Consider the following 22,549-nt stretch of genomic DNA (forward strand, 5'->3'; position numbering starts at 1 on the left):
CAGCCCATAGACTGTAAAAAAAGATGGACGACACACCTTCACTCTCTTCCATTGTAGTAAGTGAAGCCGCCAGTGTCCCAACATGGCGATGACATCTTGAGTCTCGAGTCTGCACAGTAGTGACTTGTAGCCTGAGTCTGCACAGTAGTGAGCGCGAAGTGGAGCCGCGATATCATTTGTTTACAGCTTACATGAAGCCTTTTCTTTGGGCTTCAAGAATTCAACTTGACTTTGGGAAAGCACTGTGACTAAATCAGTATTGATCATCATAATTTTAGTGCAGTAAGCATTATAATTGCATATTTGATGTGCACTTTAGAGCTCGGATTACAGTGATATCTCTATGACAGGTGCTGGTGTGCCAGATGTTGTCTAAACCTTGACCCTACTTTCCAAAAGAAAAGCGTATGTTTGAAAAAGAGCTGTAAAGATGGCCAACAGTTCAGGTGGAAGAGCCTCAGTGCATCACTGCATTCATTAACATTTCTGGAGAGCTCATCAGCATGGCAGCATTCATTAACATTAATTTCCATTGCTAAGTTAGAAATGAGAGCCATCTGAAAGATCTAAGGGCTTGAAATTGAAGACAGATCCTTCCATCCCAAAGGGAGTCTGAGTAAAAGAGTCCAAAAGATGAGACATAAACCTGTCTGAAAACAGTAAGATACGAGAAAGATTTCCCAAGAGGTGGACAAGAAACTAAGGCGATGCTGCCCTCTCAGAAACATATGGGAACAAGCCAAGTTATTGACAGACGCCTTGAACTCCAGGTCACCCTGTTGATCCCCTTTCCACATTACATTGATTACCTCCCAAACAGGATCTGATCGTACACACGCAACATAGCGTTGTAGGCCAGAAGATAATGAGGAGGTGGCCAGAGGAAGGGTCAGAGGATGGGATTAGATAATTACCTGCCCTCGTTCACAAGCTCGATGAAGGCCAAACCCGCATTCTTTTGGATGGAATTCTGCCACTCCTGTGGAGAGAAATAAAAAATACTTTACACACAGTGTGTACAACAAGCAGAGAGAGGAAGGTTGGGTTTAGTCAGAATAAACATCAGCATAATGTCATTAATATGTAAGGATTAAAATGAACCCTGACATCAGAAAACAAGCTTCATCATCATCAACAAACTTCATACAGAGGAAGTGATCACTGGGGAAGGATGGAAGAAAGCAAAACGGGCCTTTAACATGTTTATAATGTATCTTCAATGTTCAAGATTGCCTTTAACCGAACACACCCCTCACAAATTTTAACAGGTCTCAGCCGGTTGTTGTAAAAGGTGTTAGTCTAAACAACTCCTGAAACCACAGCTTTCAGTGATGTTTAATAGCCTAGGAGCGAGACCAAATCATTGACATTTTTCACAGCTGCGCCAACCTTTCAACACTTCCCTGTGATCAGGGTGGGAAATTAGCACCCGCCACCCGCCGAGGGCGGGTACTTTTTCAAAGTGGCGGGTCACTTTGCCGTGTATACCAGCCACAGTGGCGGGTGGATTATAATAATGCTGCGTTCGCACCAAAAGCGAATAAGTTACAGTTTGCAAAAATTCGCATCCACCGACAGGACCACCATACGCGCGTAAACGCGTCTTTACATTGACTTAACATTGAATGTATCAAGTAGTAACCAATAAACACATGCTGCGAGTGATTTCATTGTACGGATTGGACAGCCTTTGTCAAAGAATGCGGTTGCTAAGTAACAATAATACACTTTTGTCGAGTAACTCTTTTGATTGGTTTTCAGCGCTGTGTGTCACGGCGCTGAAGAGACCGTTAGCTAAACTGAGAATATAAAAAAAAAGTGTATATATATATATATAGTTCGCGCGCTCTCTCTACCCTGCTGAAGCGCGGATGATCTGAAAACACAGACAAGCTGGAGTTCAGCGATCTTTATGTGAGATTTTCTACTTAAATTAAAGTGTCATTCAGTCGGTCTGTGTTCTGTCACGAGCCGCTTGCGCTGTTTGTGCGACTAAATCTGCGATCAAAATGCAGGCTGATATCCAGCAGTGTTTTTAATGTTGATCATATGAGCAAGAATGCAATGTTTCCCGAATATCCACACGATTTCAAATGTGACATTGATTTTATACAACAGTAAAAAAAAAGGGTAACATTTAACTGATGTACTGCATAAAACAGTATAGTCAGGCTTATTGCTCTATTTTGCAACGAAACCTGTGGCTTTGAACGAATCGTGAGATTCAATGAATGAATGACTCGATGACCGCCACCTACTGGCTATTTTAATATAATATTTTTATTAATATTAAACGTTTTTTAACATTGCATATTTATTGAACATTGTTTTATTTAAAGCATTATTTATTTTTAAAAGGTATTATAAAGGTTAAAAATTAAATGGAAAAATGTATTAAAGGGGGCGAATATTGTCCCTTACTGGAAAAGGTGTGACTGCAGTCTAAGTGGAAGAGAGGGGGTACCAGGGGGTACGGCACTCAAAAAAATTGGAGAACCACGGAACTTAGGAAAAGGGATAGGCCTATGTAGAATTGCACAAGTGCTACTGCTAAAGAGTGCAATGTAAATAATTTCTCATAAGCTTAATTGAATGGCCTAGACCCCTAGAGAGAATAATTATGACATTTTCTGTCTAAAGACTACATATAAAATAGCTACCTAAAGTAACTGCAGTTTACTAAAAGTAATGACTAAAAGTTTGCATTCATAAGCATTTTCGTCTGAAGATTGAATCATAAGACTGAATCAAAAATGGTTGCCAAAATAAACATTGGCCTACACACACCAAGCGCACTACAACGCTGTTGCGTATGTATTAAATATGACTGATCATTTAAATAAAATGTTTTATTTAATTCAAGTAGCCTATATAGTAGCCTACATAATTATTTTCCAGGGTTTAAAATGTATATTTTCCCCTCATACTTATGTTGGAATGGGTACGAAGTTGGCATTGAATTTCATTTGAAATGGTATTAAAAAGGTCTTAAAAAGCCTTGAATTTAAGCTGGAGGATCCTGTGGGTACCCTGAAATAAATAAAAAACATATTGAAGCAATTTCTTTCTTGCAATTTGAATTCCGAAAAAAGTGGCTGGTAAAAAATATAAGTGGCTGGTAAAATTGGGCATCCACCAGCCACTGTGGCTGGTGGACAAAAAAGTTAATTTCCCACCCTGCCTGTGATCGTCTCAAGAATAAAAATAACAACCAGGTCATGAGTATGTACAAAGTCGCTTGTGTATTCTCGAGGGCTCTTTTCAAGACTGTATCATGGAGACAGGAGGGTAACGGTCCGACCCTAATGTCTCATTTGTTTCGTCCAACAGAGAGTGCTTCTAAGTAGAGGTGCAACACAAGCAATCATTTCATAATGATGATGATTTACTTTTTAATACCCTGCAATATTTTTAAGGTCATAAATGAAACCGAAACAGGGCAAATCTACTTGCTTATTAAGAAGGAAATGTTTCACCATCCTCTGAGAGAATAAAAATGAGCCTGAAACCAAAATAAACAAAAAATTTAAAATGGCAATATGTGTACGCCTATATATATTGCAGAGGCTTTGTTCACTATAACAGCTGTTAATTCCCAGATTATATGCATTTTTACTTTGGAATGTCCAGCATAAATATTTGAGGAAGCAAATTCAAGTAAATTTTACATCAGTTTTCAGACAGCAAGCTAAGTTGGTTACTCATTACTCACCATCTTTACCAAACCATCTACAGTATATACACAATTTCAACAGAGCCAATACAGCAAACCAATAAGAAAGTTGAAGGAAAAGATTGTAAATTATGTACCACTCACATTAACAAATGGAATTGTTAAATAATTATTTTCAAACAGGAACTAATGGACACTCTCCCCATCTACAATAGGTCAAGTCTAGTCTCAACCAAACAGCATATAGAGCAAACCAACAGAATGTCCTGAGAGAGAAACTTAGGTAAAAACTGAATAAAATACTATTTCTTATATTTGTATTTTAATTCCATATCGACTGAATTAATTTTGGGTGTTACTGTACATTGTATAAGATGGAATAAGACAGGGAAAATAAAAAAGTTGCAGGGTGAAGTTGAAAAGAAAATTGGGCAGGATGAAGGGAAAACGGGAAGGTTTTTTTTCAGACCAAACAGCCAACTAAAGTACAATAGATTATATTTTTGGGAGAAACTGCATATATACTAGGATCTTTTGTTAGGAGAAAACACACTTTAGCGGCTGTCATCAACCAAGCACACAAATACATTTTCACTACAAAGATAAAAATGTTCGATGGGTGAGGGAAAGGCATTATTCTTTAATTAAAGGAAGCAATGACCCCAATCAAAAAGCCTTAACGATCAGTGCTGTGCGTTGGGGACAAGGCTGACGGTTATTGGATTTCAACCAGTCATTGTGATAGGGCCCTGATACGGTTTTATGGTATCCAATGCGGTTTCCATTCTGACCTGATGAGTGGATACAGGCAGCCATTTGTGACCTTTCAACTCTGACCCTGACCTAAGTGAGGTGCTTCTACAACCAAGCCACCTCTGCCCCGGTCCTGTCGTTACAGCCACCACTCACGCTGATCCATTCATGTCATCAAGACCAGGACTGTGTCCTAAGATAGAACATGACTTTTATCAGCCACACAAACAGTGCATGGGAAAGTTTGTATCGTAAAGATAAACTTGTAATGATAGCCACTGTGATTCAAACCAGTCATAAACACTCTTCATCAAGGACATTTATAATTGACCCGTTTCCTCCAGTCTCGATAAAACAACAGAGAATAGCATATAGGGAACACTAGCTCAAGGTCAAATCTATCCAAACACACTTGCGTAAAATGCCAGTTTCACTTTTATTGATGCTCAGGTATATAAACAAGCTATCCAAGATTGAGACTTCTGGTACACTGAGTTCTGGCAACTCAAAACGTCTAACATAGTGCAAAAACTCAATAACATCAACTGAATAACATGAACTATTCAAGTAAAAATTATCTAAACATCCTTATTTATTTTAATATAAAAATTATCATAATCACCATCAAGAAATATTAAGGATAAATTATGAAAAACATTTGAAGTAAATTCTGACAAACCCTGCACATTATATGCATACAAATGAATGTGTTGACATAATGCTGCAAAATGAGCCATTATTATATTTTATATTATAAGTCAAATCGATTACCGGTAATCACATCTAACATAAAAGTTTTTGTTCATATAGGCCTAATGTGTGTATTATTATATATATTGTGTGTGTGTGTGTGTGTGTGTGTGTGTGTGTGTGTGTGTGTGTGTGTGTGTGTGTGTGTGTGTGTGTGTGTGTGTGTGTGTGTGCGCCTCAAACTCAGCGTGTTTGTGGATGTCCTCTGCTCTATTTATACACACGCACACACACATAATTTATATATACACACAATACATATATTATGTATACGCACATATATTATATAAACAAAAATGTTTATGTTAGATGTGATTAATCGTGATTTGTATTATATTATATTTAGTTGATATAATATTGATCATAATATTAATATGATATATTACATAAATCAGTTATATCCTTATTTTTCAGCGATGAAGAGATCTACGTTATGCGTGATGAAAACAGAAGCTTGTAAGAGAGAGAGAGAGAGAGAGAGAGCGAGAGAGAGCGAGAGAGAGCGAGAGAGAGAGAGAGAGAGAGAGAGAGAGAGAGAGAGAGAGAGAGAGAGAGAGAGAGAGAGAGAGAGAGAGAGAGAGAGAGAGAGAGAGAGAGAGAGAGAGAGAGAGAGAGAGACCAGGTGAACTTGGTGGTATCTGCGTCAGGATAGTGTGAGCGTGTGTAAACATTCTGAACATTCGTAAACAAAATCAGTGTAATGTGTCCCCATAAAAAACATATTACATAACATTTCCCCTTATACTTTAAATTAATGATTTAATTGAATTGCTTTTTATTTATTTATAAAAAACTAAAGTAATTGTCTTCTGAGACACACAAACAACATGTTTTAGATTCCATAGAGAAGTCATCCAATGAGGCATTCTTTTGTTTAGTTTTGCCATGATAATTACCGTGGCGCTGCATTCCTAATCACTGCTGATTAAGAGAACGCAATTACACTCAAACTAAAACACAAATGAAACAACGCAGACCTACAATGTAATGTTTTGCCTCATCCACAATGGCAAGACAAGGAAATGTGCATGGCGTTTGGCTTCGTTCATTGAAAATAAACAAGTCGCTCTACAGTTTCCAACCCATCAGTTATAATCACAAGTATTTGTTTGTTTTCTGCAGGCTGGGGGATTGAAGCTCAGATGAAACAAAAAAATTATCCGTCACATGTAAGAGTGCTGTTTCGGATCATAACGAGCAGAAGTTTACGTTACGGCTTGTCCACAGAGCACAAGGCGATTTATGACAGAAAAGTGGCTACTGTATAGCTTTGAACGACGGAAAGAGATTCTCGATTTAAAATGTCAGTGTTGTATTACTTACAGGGAAAACACTTAACTTCCCAAACAAAAAAAAGTTATGTTTCCATTGTTTCCATTATATTTTTGCAATGGTATGTGGTCTTAAAATCAACACCGACAAACTCCAGCATGTTCAGAATTATGCAGAATAGAATCCTGATAGACAAGTAATCTCGTTAGGTTTTGTGCGTATTTTAAGATACATTTACTTATAAGGTTTTGTGTGGTTGGCTCCACATTATCGGTCTTTTAATTAAATCTTGTAACCTATGTTCCTATCTATCCATTGCACTTGCATACATTAGGAAAAGGGCATTTTCTTTTAAATTTACTACCTAAATTTGTTTTTAATTGACCTCTGTGTTCTTTAAAATCTAATCATAAAGTTATAATTTACATTTTTGTAGATTTTATTTAATTATTGTTAATTGTGGAATAGTTGTGTTTGTTTTTTGTATTTTTTTTTTTTATATACATTTTTACACCTTACAACATTATTGTATGTCAGCATACTTTTAAATATTATTTTAAAAGACAAAATATACTCCTTTGTATCTTCAGAAAACCATTTTGTGTAATTAATCATTTTAATATTATTATTTTTTTAAATATTTGTATTATTATTTATTTTAATAATAATAATAATAATAATATTATGTATTGCCCTTCAATGAGTTGTATTATTATTATTTTAATATTCTTGATTATCTCTTATTATTTTTACATTCTATTTTAATATTTCCCTTCAAGGTAGCTTAATGTTGCAGTGCTAAAACTTCCACTTGTTAAGGTCCACTTCAATCAACTCATCGTAATATCAAAATGGCATCTGACAGCAGGTCCAGACAGCTTAATTTACTGATGTGACAAGCAGAACGCTCTACAAGTCCTGTGCATGTTCTCAGATGTTATCTCTTCTAAAGCAAACACACAATCCCAAACGGCCAAGGGCCTGTGTTTCTGTGAGGACACTCCACACAAGGAGACTTTACAAGGGGAGCAAATATTTACTCTGACTACATTTAAAGACCATAGAGGATTGTGGTTAAACAGATGTGATTAGAAGCTTCCTTACAATGAGCTGGGCTTCGAGGTGTCAAAAGATTTATGAAAACATTTATAAAAATAAAATAAAAAAAAGTTAACATGCTTTTTTTTTCTTCTCTCTATTGAAGGTTTAGGAGGGGGGTGATGCCTGAAATAATCTGACTTGACAGGAATGATAATAGCATACATAAATCTTGTTGTTTTCCTTTCTGGGCTAAAGAAACAATGATTATTATATGTTCAGCACATGCTGAGAATGCACACAGTGATAATATGATTTTGATTTTGTAAATACACATATCCATGTATGTAAATAGTGACACAAAGAGAGTATGTTAGGAAGGATATTCTGAATGAGGTATACCAGATCAACATCAAGCTACTATACGAATCTTCAACAGTTAAAGGAAAAAGCTAGCATGAAGGACTGTTAGTCCATCGGCACCATTTAAAAAAGCAAAAAAACAATTTGCCTCAATAACATGTCTCTTTCCCAGCCAACTATATTGCAGTCAGAGAGTGAATTAAAAGTCACTCAAGTCGTAAGCTTTCCTCATGCCGTTCCCTCTCACTTCCTGTCAGGAAGAGCCCCGTCTCCGGACGCATAGCTCGCATCGGCAGGGCGCCGGCAGAATTAAGTGCCAGTTGGTGTTAGTGTGTTTTCTCTGGGCCTCAACGGAACCCTGTGTTCAAAGAATGCTGAGAGCAATGTTATCCACCGGCACGGAGACCCTCGTGGGTCGTTGTCTGGGGTGGAAGAGGGAGGAGAAGGGAGAGGGGGAAAGACAACACGTGGCCTGGGCCTGCGCTTGAACCTTACGTACATGTTATGCCTCTCAGCGGGGTCCAGGTCTGACTGTGAGATGGGGAGGGAGAAAGATTCAACCTCAGGTTCAACCACATTCCTCTTCAGTTCTGCGACGTTTATGGAACTTGCAAAGTTAAAAATGGCAGGAATAAACGAGACGAAACAGTCTGCACTGAACTTCAAGCTCATACTGTATGTCCCTGAATAGCTTTTAATTTTCAAAAGGCCAGTATTAAGTCCTAAACCAATTCTTTGAAGTAGTCAATCATGGTCAGAAAGAAATATATCCATTACAAGTTACAAAACTGCTCAAGTGAGAAATCATTAGTGTCTTTGTTTGTTTTTGTGTGTGTGTGTGTGTGTGTGTGTGTGTGTGTGTGTGTGTGTGTGTGTGTGTGTGTGTGTGTGTGTGTGTGTGTGTGTGTGTGTGTGTGTGTGTGTGTGTGTGTGTGTGTGTGTGTTTGTGTGTGTGTGTAATGTAAGCCACTAATTAGTAAGAGACCGCGTAAAGAGACAGAAAGTGAGCATGAGCTGTCTCTATCGCCATCTCCACACTGTCTGCCTGTGCTGACTGACTTTACATCAAGTGTAGTTTGATTTAAATATTCACATTTATTTTGTTTGTTTAATTATTTTGTTACATACATTTTCAGTATGTTTATCCTCTCCATCTCTAACTGCGCAGCGAATAAGAATTACCGTAATGACTCTTAAAAACAGGCACCTTACAATTCATACTCATCTTAATAGCTATATTTTCAAAACAACCTGGCATAATCAGATAAATTACAGTCTCATATGAATCTATAAAGTAGAGAACGCTTACAGTTGCCAATTATTTACCCTTAATAAACCTTTGCAGTATAAAAAAAAACATTGGCCCTGAATTTAAGCAGGATCGGCTGAACATGATCACATCTGCTTGATGATGCTCAAAGCTAAAGGGGGGAGGCTCACTACAACAATTACATAATAACTATTATAAGAACTTTTACACTGAAGCTTCTTGGCCTGGAGTCAGTGCGCAGTTGAGAAATGATGAAGAGATCCAGTGAACAGTCACTGCTGAGGCTTTCACTGGACAGTCAACCGATCGATTCCTCTTACTTTCGCTCTCCCTGTGAGTATTGATCCCAGAGTCACTGTGACTCCAGGGGGTTAAACTCTTGAGCCACTGGCCACTCTCCATCCTCTTCCTAAAGGTCAGAGGTTAAGAAATGCCAAGTGCTCAGGGGGAAGTCAGTGTCTCCAGTACGTATTGACTGACAAAGGTGCCCATCTGTTTAACAGGTTAACTCTACATTAAAGACTCCCTGGTCAGGATCATCAACAATATCAGGACAGCAGATGTGATCAAAGTATAGAGAGAACCAAATGATTTCTTTAAGCAGCTTATGATCTTAAAAAAAAAAAAAAAAAAAAAAAAAAAGACTAAACGAGAACACAGAAAATACGCCCAGCCTTTCGCAAACATGCACATGAAGACACTGTTTCTTGCTCTTGCACCTTAGCCTTTCCACCGTGTGAGGCATTCAGAAGATAAATGTCTTAAAGAATAGATGACCTGACACAAGGTCTGAGCGGTAATGGGTGATATAGGGAAACACGGCTGCCCGAGTCTCATATATATCTGACAGACACACAGCTATCAGGAGGCCACTGTCAAGCAGATGGATGAGATGATTTCCAAACCAACGCCGATCCGAGAGCAGTTTGCAATTGCTTTTATATAAAGTATCATTTAACAAAAGATTATTTGTGTGTATATTTTTAGCTGGACAAGCTTATTTACAATCAAATCCACAAGCTTCTACTTCTCGTCAGTGTCTCAACGCGGGCAGCATTATTTATTGAAAAGCGGAAACCTTTTTCAGTGATATTCTCCAGTACAACAGCAGGTGGTATATCTTCTTCAGTGAAGCGGTGTGTGTGTGTATGTGTGATGGTTGTCAAAGAGAATTAGGTCGAGTGAAACGTAAGGCTTTTACGTGGATGCCTTGAATGGCAAGATGAGGACACTCAAAGATGATCTTCATGTAATATGCAGGGCCTAATCTGAAGCCATATCACTCGCAATTTCCTGAACGGAGTGGATGCTTTGATAGCTGTTGTTTTACGCTCATCCTTCCGCTCTCATCCCACCCACATTCATTCTTCCGTAGCCTTTTCCTCTCCTCTCTCTGCTCGAAAGTATTAAAGGAATGTTCTGGGTTCAATGCAATTTGAGCTTAATCAACAGCATTTGCAGCATAATTTTACCACACAAAATAATTTATTCGGAATTAATACTAATAAAATGTGCATGGTAAACTATCAATTTGTAAAAGGTATAAAGACTTGTCATGTCTTTTGCATGCTCAAGTTCGTTATTTTAAATGTAGACACGCGACAAGCGTGCTCAAATAGAGAGCGATGCCGTCTCGATGCTCATGCGTTGTGACCGTGACATACTTGTTTTTCCCAGGAGCATAAACACAGCAGCGAGATGAAAAAATCTCAACTTTTCAGAATGCCACCAGTGCACCGCAGGTCATGTGACAAGAACCAACTGATCAGCTTCGGCCTTTCCGTAACAACATCGAAACCTCAGCCAAGATGGACGAACATCTGATCATAGTACAGCTGGCGGGTTTTTTATTTCTCATCTCCATAAATATTAACTAGTAGTAGAGCTAATGCAAGGGGTGGAAATCTATTTATCCTTTGCTGAAACTTCTTCAACTTCATGATTACTTAGGAATGGCAGACACCACAGGAGTGCAAGCTCCCGGGCACTTTTCAAAAGAGGAGAAGTGGAAAAATTTGTATTATTTCGGCTGTAAAGATGGAACTACTATTCTATGCGAATAGTGTGGCAAGTGGTTCTATTACTTTATTTCATTGTTAACACAAGTCTTGTTGCAATATTACACTTGTGACTATAAACATTTATTGCCTTGCAATTTTTTTTCATTGAGCACTTATTGTAACCATGATTCCGTTTTGTTTTTTTCAACATTCTTATTATTTATGTTTAACTAAGGAATGATTCATAATGATTTTCTGTTAGCTGACATTATGCCACAAATGTCACTGACTGAACTTGTATTGAATCCTGAACATTAATTTAAACAACACTAGAGTTTGAAAATCACCCTCACTACTTTTGCTTCTGCTTCCAGCAAAAGGACAGACAGAAAAATAAATGCTGGAAAAAATTATTTGTTTATATTAATAATTAATAAAAATAAAGCAAAATATTTTAGTATAAATAAATAAATACATTTTTATTTGGACCGGTGAGTCTGTAATAAAGTGTATTATTATTATTATTATTATATACAGTCATTGTGGTTTGTTTGCAGTATAAGATACTTTCACATGCATATTTTTAAAGAACAAAGGGATGAAAGAATGAAAAAAAATACAATAAAAAAAATCAATTAAAAGTTGCATGTTTAATACAGCTTTATATAACAACTATCAATAACACACAAGTGAAAAGCAATAAACCACAACAGGCTTATAGAAGATGATGAAAATTGATCCAGTGTTGAGAATAAAAGGTATCATTTCAGAGAGATGCAATAAAATTGCCGTTAAGAATCGCTGTCTAACAGAAGAGCAACCCTCCTGATCCTGAGTGATTAAAAACTAGTCTGTGACCCCAACCTTTGACCTCTAGCCCCAAACCTACTCCATCTTGTACCATAGATATTAATTAGAAAATTTGTGCAGACGGTACCATATCCGGCTGGATTCTATTTTGGGATAAGAAGGAAATGTAAGCAAAAGTAAATGAATCCATCAACATCCTCCCTTTCTCATTACCTATTCAGTCAACAAAAGGACCGCTTCACTTCCTGTCTACAACAGCACTTCCTATGCAGGGATGTCATGTCATGATTAAACACAGGATCAATCAGAGACCCTAAAGTTCCTCTTGGTTCTTCTTCCAAATAAGAGAAAAAAAAAAAAATCTGCCACGTTCATAAAACAAAATTATCCCCCTACAAAAGACTGTAATTACCTGTGGGGTAAACAGGGCTCACGACCTCATTTGAGCTTTGCCGCCTTTTCCCACCATTTCTCCCCCACAATAAAAGTACATTTGCATCAGCTTTGAAAGAATTTAGTTCAGATGATTTATTGAAGTAATCAGCAGCAACGCAGCCCTTTCATTGCATCACAGGGCCTGCAACGCGCCGCCACTGGAACGGGTTTTGGGCCGGAGGCTTTTTTTCAGTGGAGGCAGGCAGAACCCAAATTCTCCCCTTTGATTAGATTAGCATTACACAACAGCGTGACAGATATGACAAATAGGTGCATTAGAGCGTGTCATTTATTCCCTCTTTTCTAGATGCTTGGGTTCACGGAGGGACCCCCACCTCACGCCTCACTTCTGCAAATATATGCGGCCCCTGACGCCCCGCCTGATGCCTGATCTCTCTGGATTACCTTTAGGGAGGGTTATAGGAGGACGAGAAGTGCTTTATTTTTGAAAATAAAAGCAATACAAAAAAAGATACAAGGAGTGCTTGTGTATGTGTTGTGTGCTACTCATTTGTATGTAAACACCACGATACATTCTCACCTTGCTAATACTGAATAATTCAACAATGTCTTTGCTCGAGCAAAATGATAGTCACTGAAAATCTGTAGTATCCCTGGCTTAATGTGAGTGTCTGTGTCTATGTGTCTACAGTATGCGTCTCTGTGTCTGCGTGTGTGCGCGTGTGTGTGTGTGTGTGCGTGTGTGTCTCTGTGTCTGCGTGCGTGTGTGTGTGTGTGTGTGTGTGTGTCAATAACAGAATATCACACACTTCAGTGACTCTCCTCCTCTAAGGGCAGCCTATGGCTACCTCCATTAGCCCCAATCACAAACACTCAATCGGGTGCATATTATGCACACATGCTCACTCTTTCACCACAAACACAATTCTAAAACCAACCACATCACTGATTTCCTCTTAATAAAGACTGACAAATGCACCAACAAGTGAAGCTGTGGGTTTTAGTTTTTAAGAAATATGCCTATATGCTAGAACTTTTCAGATTTTAAGCTATTTTATTGATAAATCACAGAACAGTGTTGACAATACATTTCTACGCTACTGCATGTTTGTGCATGCGCGATCTGCACATGATGTGCAAGCTACTGTCTGTGTGGGTTACAATGCAGAAGCTCAATAGTTGAGAAAGGCGATTAACGTGTGTAGCAACAATAAGCTGTTTAAAACATGCATTCACCCGATCAATTTTGGGCATCCAGATGATATAATCAAACATATCTTTGATCATTTGTCATTTTAACTGGTGGAAATGGAGTGTAAAAGTGGTCTTCAAAGATTTCTTATCCTGTTGTGCCATCTATAGGCTAGGGATGGGCAAGAGCGATCGAGTACTCGTTCGTGACAGCGACGATCGATCATGAAAACAATGATCACCCTGACTTATATTCTTATTAATATATATATATTCTTATTTAAAATATATTCTTATTTTTTCTGATTGGTTATTGCGGCATTTGGGCCGGTTCCTGAGGTCTGATTGGTTACTGTTAAAGAGCATGCCTTCCAGACCGGCGAAATAAAGTGAAACTGGATTTGAAAATGCGCACTGCAGTGATGCCAGGAATTACTTTGATCATGAAATACAGTTAAGTGCAAGATGTGCAGCACCAATCTATATTACATAACATACTGAAAACACGATTGTAATAGAATTTTGTAAATTCTTTGAGCTTTAGTTTTTCAGCGCTGTTAAAGGAAGCTCGCTCACATGTTACATATCAGACATGCACGGTCAAGTTCATGTCCGCATTCGCATCCTTTTGTGCAGATGTAAGTTGCAAGATTCCTTTTATGGTTGTCTATATCTGATTAATCACAAATACAAGACGTGTTTAATTTAGTTTAATAACCAGCTAGCAAAAAACTGCAGTTTACCGACCATACATTCACTCTTCAGTCTCAGCTCCATTGCAAGATGGAAGATGGTTGTTTCTAGTTATGGCTTTGAAAACGCGCAGTGATGACTGTAATCGCTTTCTATCATGCAAAATAAAATTAAGTGCAAGATGTGCAGCGCCAATATACACAAGATATTCAGCATTATAATGAGAACAGGATTGTGATAGAATGTTGTAAATTTCCCTATCAAACCACTGACTGTAAAAAACTGGTTCACATGCGCAATCGCGTCCTTATGTTCATGTAAGTTGTAATGTTACGTTTATGTTATGTATCTAGGATATCTGATTATTAATCTCATAGGTTGTCGTAGAACGTGCTTCAGTTTACTAGAGATAATTTACTCATTAGCTTGACCTCAAGCAGCTATTCCTTTTAGATGTTTCTTTTTCAAAAACATTGATGCATCATAGTGTTATTTTTTCTAGTCATACGTTCATGTTTTCATGTTTAATGGCATATTTTTATTTGTCAACATTCATTTTCGTGACAGTCTTACATGTAACATTTCCTAACATTTTCATGACGACACACCACGCCCCCCGCACAAGCCCCGCACCCCCTGATTACTGGAGTACTCGTTTTTGAGACCTGTTGATGATCGAAATGAGAAAATTACAAAAATGGCCATCCCTACTATAGGCCATGACCAGCAACTAGTCGTGGCAGAGCATATAAGTCAACTAGTCTGTGTAACCCCTAATATATACACAATTGCATTTATTTATAAATACATTTTCCTGAAGTACAGATGTCTTCGAATATCTCCAAAGGGAGGAATCAGATCATTTTGGGACAAAAACACACACAAACGAACAAACAGAGCTCTGCTATCAATCCTTCATTCTACCTGCCTTAAAAAAAAAACGATGGGGAGGCAGATCGATCACAAAACACTATCAATGTTGCATTATCCTCTGTGACTGGCTATATTACCAAGACCGTTAAACTGGGTCAAGACCCCTGACCTTTGAACTCACATCAACAGCATTAAGAAGGGCACTGTGGCCATTTTTCTGGACTTTTGTCTATACTCAAAGCTTAGTAAGACAGGATTCGGGCTGGCAGTGTGAAGATAACACTGCAACGATGGATTTATTAACAGTAAAGAGAAAGACAGATATGAGAAGGTGGAAAAACCTTGAGTAGAGATGGAGGAATGACTTACCTGGGAACACAGCAGCATGACCAGTTCAACCACAGAACTGCTGGACTTCAAACACACAAGACCTGCAAAAAAAAAAATATATATATATATATTTTTAGTTTCAGTAGGGAAAACTTTTAACCATTAATGATAATGATTTTGGAAATCAACATCTTCTTCTAATCTTAAATTTTGATTTGTTGAAATATGTCTCTAAATAAATAGCAGAGAAAATAAATCACAAATAAAGCAACACATATGTTTTATTGATTGCGTAGCAGTCCTCCTGTGGTCTCAGTAATTTTAGTATTATAGCCAGAGATCACAAAATAAACCACAACAGGGTGACACAGGAGGATAATGACTATCTAATGGTACAGTATCCTTATTAATCAGTACAGTAAGCTTATTAATCAGTTACAAATAAACACATGGATATTGAAGGAGGGACAGAATACAAGTTTCTAAGATGAGTGGTTAGTTATACACTGCTGCCATGGGCAATGGTTATTATTCAGAAAAATTTGATGGCTAAATACTGCAACTGACCAAGATTATAATCAAGAATATAATGATAATTTCATGCCACTGTAAAAATAATTGAATGAAAAATTATTCAGTTCTAATTAACTACTATTACGGGAAATGCTTTATTTATTTTTCGCCAATAAACATATTTCATTCTTCTCACCAATGACTATTTTGCTGACACATGAACATTTGTGAGTGGCCTAATTCTGCACCATCTTGCGGGGTCAAAGAGTATTGATGAACTAAATGAACCTACATGATGCTACTGTAAACTAATACATGTTTGAGCTTGTATTACATGAGACTAAATATGGTGAGCATATGTTCTATTGATCTGAAATACAGCTTTAAAGAACTACATACACAAGAGAGAGAGAGATTTAACATAAAAGCTAAAGGTGAGAACAAACAGGAAGCTGGAGCAAGAGGAAGGAAGGAAGCATTTTTGTTTGAATTGGCTCTCTAAAGTCACCCTGCAGCTATTAATCAGCGTTTCATTTCTCTGGGTGGCAGTGGACAGTCCAAACACTCGTATGAGTGTGCTGACCTCTGACCCTGTGCTCTATAAAAGAACATTGCTATTATAATCAGTGAGTTAAAAGATACTTTCAGCCCCCATTTACAGCTTAAATCTGGTTAGAGGTGAGAGAGGGGGTGTGGGTGCTTTTTTAATACATTGGGATTGGGAGTGATGAGATCTCTGTGTTTGTATGTGGTGTTGTGAACCTCACTTTAAACCATAACAAGAGTGCAGGCCTTGAGTGGTACTGAAACTATTAATACAACTTTGAGATGCATGTGTCAAGCACATGCAAATATCAGTAATAAGAGCAGAAGAGTAGCTCACTGGTGCCCTCGATGAGTAGCTCCTGTCCGTGACTGCCCAGCAGTGTGCGAGAGAGGAACGGTGCGAAATCCACAAAAATCTCTCGGAGTAAAGGAGCTGCCTTCTCCAGAGCATGTTCCAATCTCTCTGAGATACTGAAAACACATACACAAAAACACTTTAAAAAAGTGAACAGATTGTGAAATACCAGAGAAATATCAAATCAAATATGTATTTCGGGAGAAAAACTAAAAAAAGACCTCATGCTGGGGGCGGAGCTCTGGGTCACTGGGGGTAAGGCAGGGACAGATGGCAGGTTGGAGCTCGTGGAGGTTCCTCCTGCAGAGAATACAACCAGTAAAATACTCATTACAAATACATACACACTAAACAAAACAGGGATCCAATAAGCTAGAACAAGCACATCTTCCATGAATAAATCTTCACTAATTCTGCAGATTAAAGCTGGGTGATATGACAGACAGATAATTGTTTTGACATTTATTTATTATTATAATATATTATACGCTACTGTAGTCAATTGCAGTAGAAATACAGTAAAATCGAATAATTACAGTAAATCTAAAGTTTATTTTTTTTAAAGCACACAATAACAACAAGAATGCATTACCTTGATCAAAAACATTTATAATGTTACAAAAGATTACTATTTCAATTAAATGCTGTTTTTTTTTTTTACTTTCTACTCAAAGAATCTGGGGGGAAAATGTATAAAGGTTTCCGCAATAGTATTAAGCCACAAAAACAACATTGATATAACAATTAAAAATGTTTATTGAGCACCAAATCTGTATTAGAATGGTTTTTGAAAGATCATGTGACACTGAAGACTGAAGTTAAAGCTGCTGAAAATTCAGCTTTCCCATTACGGAAATGAATTCCATTTTAAAACGTATTAAAATAGAAACCAGTTATTTTAAATTGTGATAATGTTTCACAATATTACCGTTTTACTGTGTGTTTGATCAGATAAATGCAACCTAGGTGAGTCTGAGACTTGTTTAAAAAAAACGAAACAAAACAAAAACTTTTGAAGGGTATTTAAATTTAACATGACCAATTCTGATTGATAATGCATATGATATCAGTGTTCAAATGAGATCAATCAGAGTTGAATCATGAATTTATCACTAGATACAGTTTGAAGTTTGAAGTTATGACCTTAGAAATAAGCTCAGCAAACATCTAATACCATTTAGGCTACTGAAGTTTATATAGCAACTTTATAGAACAACCTTTTAAGCAAAATCATAATGTACTGACAATTTTCATATTGTACAGCCCAACTAACAACCTAATAAAATCACCCTTTCCTGCAGCTATCTGCACGGTCATATAAAGTACAAGAGCTTTAGCTGAATGATTGCTCTGCTTTGGTTAGCATTCATGTAAAATAAGCATTAGAGCAGCTCTTACACTCCCCCTGATAAAACAGCCCATAAATTAATTAGCCCTGTGTGTGGCTGTGATTAGTGTACGAGTAATTATATGTCAATAAATTTAATCTTGTCCTGCAAGTGTCACATTTTGGGCTAGTAAAGGTCTTGGCACGATCACCCTTTCTCTCACAGGATATCACACCACAATAAATCTGCATGCACTAATATCTCTACACACACACACACACACACACACACACGTGGGGTCTCAGGGCAGGGATAACTCTAGCAGGATGACAGGCAGCATCGTGGAATGTTTCTGGCTGTGGGGACAGCGGCTCTTTAAGCACCAACATGTGCTTGTGCGGAGATGAAGTAGCCACTTCAAACGGCCCGGAGAAAATTAGCTTATCACTATTCAGCTGGGACCTGCCCTTATCCTCGCACACACATACACATGAGAACCATAAAGACACAGACAAGCTTACAACCTCAAGCATGAGATATAGGCCCATGAGTACACTAGTTCAAAGACAAGAAAAGCAAAAGGGAGCTAAAAACAATCCCTTCATGCACAAAGGATCATGTGTGCATGCAGATGTTGATTTCACTATATTAGAAAGGACATAGATGCAATGGTTTTAGACAGAGGTGATGACGTTGGCTACAATTCAAATCCAACCTCTAATCATCACACAAACTTGTTGATTTAATTAGATTTACTGAAAAACATGATTTGGACGATGTATCAGGATTATAAATTGTGAAGACCACTTCAGATGACCTTAAGTTGGTTTAACTAAATCTGTGAGGGCTTTTTTTTTTTTAAATCATTCAACGCATTAACTAACAATGAGTAATACATTTATTAATCTTTGTTAGCCTTAGTTAATAAAAAATACAACTGTTCGTTGTTAGTCCATGTTAGCTCAGGTCCATGAAATAATATGAACAGATACAACTTTTGATTTTAACAATGTACTGTATTAGTAAATGTTGAAATTATCATCATGAATTAAAAAAAAATGTAAAAGCAATTTTAATTGTTACTTCATGTTAACTAATATTAACAAATTGAACCTTATTATAAAGGGTTACCATTTACATTTTAAAAGATATTAAAATTTAAAACAATTAATTTAAATAGTAGGCTAACAATCTTTCACAATATTACTGTTTTTACTGTATTTTGATTAAATAAATCCTTGGTAAGCATAAGACTTCACTTTAACAGTAGTGTATATTTATATTTTATTAACAGAGGATTTGTATTGCTCTAGAAACTTTCCAGATATCACAAAACCATCAACAACAAAAAAAAGAGAGAAAATCTGGTCCTGGAACATCTTTAAATCAATAAAACGACTAAATTAGTAGTTGGGTTATAATCTCAGGTCAGATTAATTGTAATATACAGTACAGTGGATTGTAATGGACAGAACACAGGACTGATTCATATTAATATCCTATACTGGGATTGAGATATTAATTCTTATAACTGAAGAAACAGCACTTGGGTAGTAATGTGTAGGTAACTGTGGACGTCTTCATGAATGATCATGTCTACACTCTCACCTGGGGCGGACTCTGTGCTTTGAACAGTATCTCCCGCGGACACCACCGACACACTGTCGACTGGAGTTCCACCTGAGGATGCAGCAGTGGCTGATGGGATGGATGCGGCTGTGGAGACTGTGCTCATTCCTGGTGAGGGAGCCCCACCCGCTTTCTTGGGTGCAACAACAACACTCCTGTGAAAGCAGACAAAAGATTGCCATTTCAAATAAATGCTGTTCTTTTAAACTTTCTATTCACTAAACATTCATTTTAACATTAATGTATATATTATTATTAAAAAATATATTTTTTGTGGGTAGAATGGAATAGTTTTAAAGAATTTGATCCTTAGATTAGTCTTTTTTAATGTCTCACAAACAGCAGTGGTAAATAGACTCTGCTCTGGTAAATACACAGAGCAAGAGAATCAAGTACTCAGTCAAAAAACCATTAGCTCTTGTTCCATCGTCGGCCCTGTAACGATGAGACTGATGATGTCGGCTAAATATGCTGCACATAATGTGATTTAGTATAAAAAGCCGCACAGCTCACACAACACAAGAAGCCCATTTACCGTGTTAGTGTAATTAGAGCCCTGTTTCCCTGACATAGAATATTCCATAATGGCAGCATCTATCTTCCGACCAATCAATGGCCTCCCAGCTCCTGTCACTCAGAGCTCTAAACTTTGTGATTGATTAAAGTTGGCGGTGTGTTATGGTCTAGTAGATACTGCGTGTCGCAGTACTGTGTCATATCTTGTGATGATCCCATAAACAAGTTGATTTGCGGTTAGGTGAAGACTTAAGGACTGAACATTTCTTCAAAATACAGATTCATCCTAAAGTTGTGGTGTGTGCACACAGTCTCAATGCATAGTTCAAAACAACTCAATGTCTGAATTGTGAATGGAAAATATTTTTCGCAATTGCACACCTATTAAATAGGGTTTCTGGCTGCACGTTTCTCTTGTAACATGCTCTAATATCTCAGTGGAAACTCCGGTCCATATGAGAATCATATCAAAATTGAACTGAATATTATACATGTCTAGAAATCTAATTTAAAGCATTTAAGCATAAATAATAAGATCATATCGTTTTTGAGATCATGGGAAATTATACATTCAGTCAAGTGTGTCCAAATGTTTGACTACTGTATATGTGATTTAATAATAACAAAAATGAAGTCAAATGAAACATAAAAGCTAATTTATTATAGTTGCTTTTCCATGCTTTCCAAAACAAAAGGGGCAGTCATGTAATTTGTTCTTGGAAAGCGTTCTTTCATCCCAAACTTACACAGTGGGAGCAAGCATTCTGGTATCTTGGACATTTCCATTCGGGTCTAAATTTATGCCTCTTTTGCAGGTGAAGTGATGCTATCAGAAGGCTATCGTGGCTATCTATCTATAAGGATATCTATCGTGCTCCTCATCCTGCCGTTTACCAATTGGCTGGATAGGATTTTTAAATTAACAAAGTTGTTTACTTGGACATGTATGGTTGTTGCCCTATTGCATACTAGATTGTCTTGTAATGTTTTAGCTATGCACGACATACGCACACATCCAAACAATCCAAGCATCAAGGACGTAATAGCAAACAAATTAGAATGCATTACAAGAGAAACGTGGAGCAACAAGCATAGCCAGAATCCTTATTTAGGAGTCCAATTGCAAACAATTGTGTGTTCACAATTCAGACATTTTTGATTTGACATTGGGAATTCGTAAGTCAAAAAACTGTATTTACCGGCTATTTTTTTAAATGCATGTATTGTTTTATGTGGGCAAGAAAATGAAGGAATGCAACGGAAAACACCAGCCAACAAGTAACTAGCATACATAGGAACCTTCAAGACATATAGATAGGCCTATATGACCCAGGTTTCTTCACATGAGGCTGTTTGAGAAAGTTTCTCTAGGCTAAAATATGAAATGGTTTTGATTTGTTTGTCATTTTTCCATTTGTGTTTTGATTCCACAAAGTTTTGATTATTCACAATTATTCAAAAATTTTAAAGTAATCATAAATAATAGGTGTATCCAAAGATTTAACTACTGTACCTCCAATGACAAATTATTTAAGAAAAAAAGAAAGAAAGAAAAGTCTCATTAAACCCCAAAAAAAGCATGTTGATGTAAACCAGGGTGGACACTTAAGTAACCATGGTAACACTTCCATAATAACATATGGTAAAAAGTTATAATACAAAGAACACATCAGTATTTAAGAGCTTTCATGATGTCATGGCTCTCTGCTGCACTCTACATTGTCTAGAGGTAAAAATGGAAATGGTTCATATCAGCTGAAAGCCCTGACAGTGCTCTGGCCTTTCACAGCGGCTAGTGTTCAGTTTATCAGTGCTGACAGAAGGGGTAATGCTACGCAGTCACCAGCTCCTCTCCAGAACACATCCATAGAGACGCTACAGACTGAGGAGGCACGCTAGCATCAGATAAGAGCCGTCTAGGACAGACTGCTTCAAACGTCCCGCTGGAAGTTGCCTAGAAGTTAAAGCACAGGAATGAGAGTTCTCACACCATTTCTACACTTCTGATGTCTCCTTGACTTGAAAATAGCCAGTCCAAGAAAACGAAAGAGGAATTTGTAAACTGGAAGGCTCGCGGTATCATGCTCATGACATCAGCATTTGCTGTACAACAGTTCACTGTTCCAAAAACTCTATTAGAGCGCATTCCTGTTCTCTCTCAAGTGCATGTTTAGCGCTGACCGCTGGTGGGATGGTGGGGGTGGACGGCTGCTGACGGAGGGCGGGTGAGCGGCTGCAGATCCATCTGCT

General features: G+C 37.5%; 1 protein-coding gene across 5 annotated transcripts in view; it reads right to left on the reverse strand.

The window, feature by feature from the left end:
• The window catches only part of lrba (LPS-responsive vesicle trafficking, beach and anchor containing), a 247,341-nt gene that overhangs the window by 136,244 nt on the left and 88,548 nt on the right, over positions 1-22,549 (reverse strand). For all 5 annotated transcript variants that reach the window (XM_079615242.1, XM_079615243.1, XM_079615241.1 and 2 more), the window contains exons 30-34: positions 19,763-19,938; positions 17,048-17,126; positions 16,809-16,942; positions 15,452-15,513; positions 915-979 (exon numbers count right to left, since the gene is read on the reverse strand). In XM_079615242.1, coding sequence (XP_079471368.1) covers positions 915-979; positions 15,452-15,513; positions 16,809-16,942; positions 17,048-17,126; positions 19,763-19,938 — 516 coding nt within the window. The remainder of the gene's footprint in view (positions 1-914; positions 980-15,451; positions 15,514-16,808; positions 16,943-17,047; positions 17,127-19,762; positions 19,939-22,549) is intronic.

Source organism: Phoxinus phoxinus (assembly GCF_949152265.1).
Source record: "Phoxinus phoxinus genome assembly, chromosome: 6".
NCBI classification, from domain to species: Eukaryota; Metazoa; Chordata; class Actinopteri; order Cypriniformes; family Leuciscidae; genus Phoxinus; species Phoxinus phoxinus.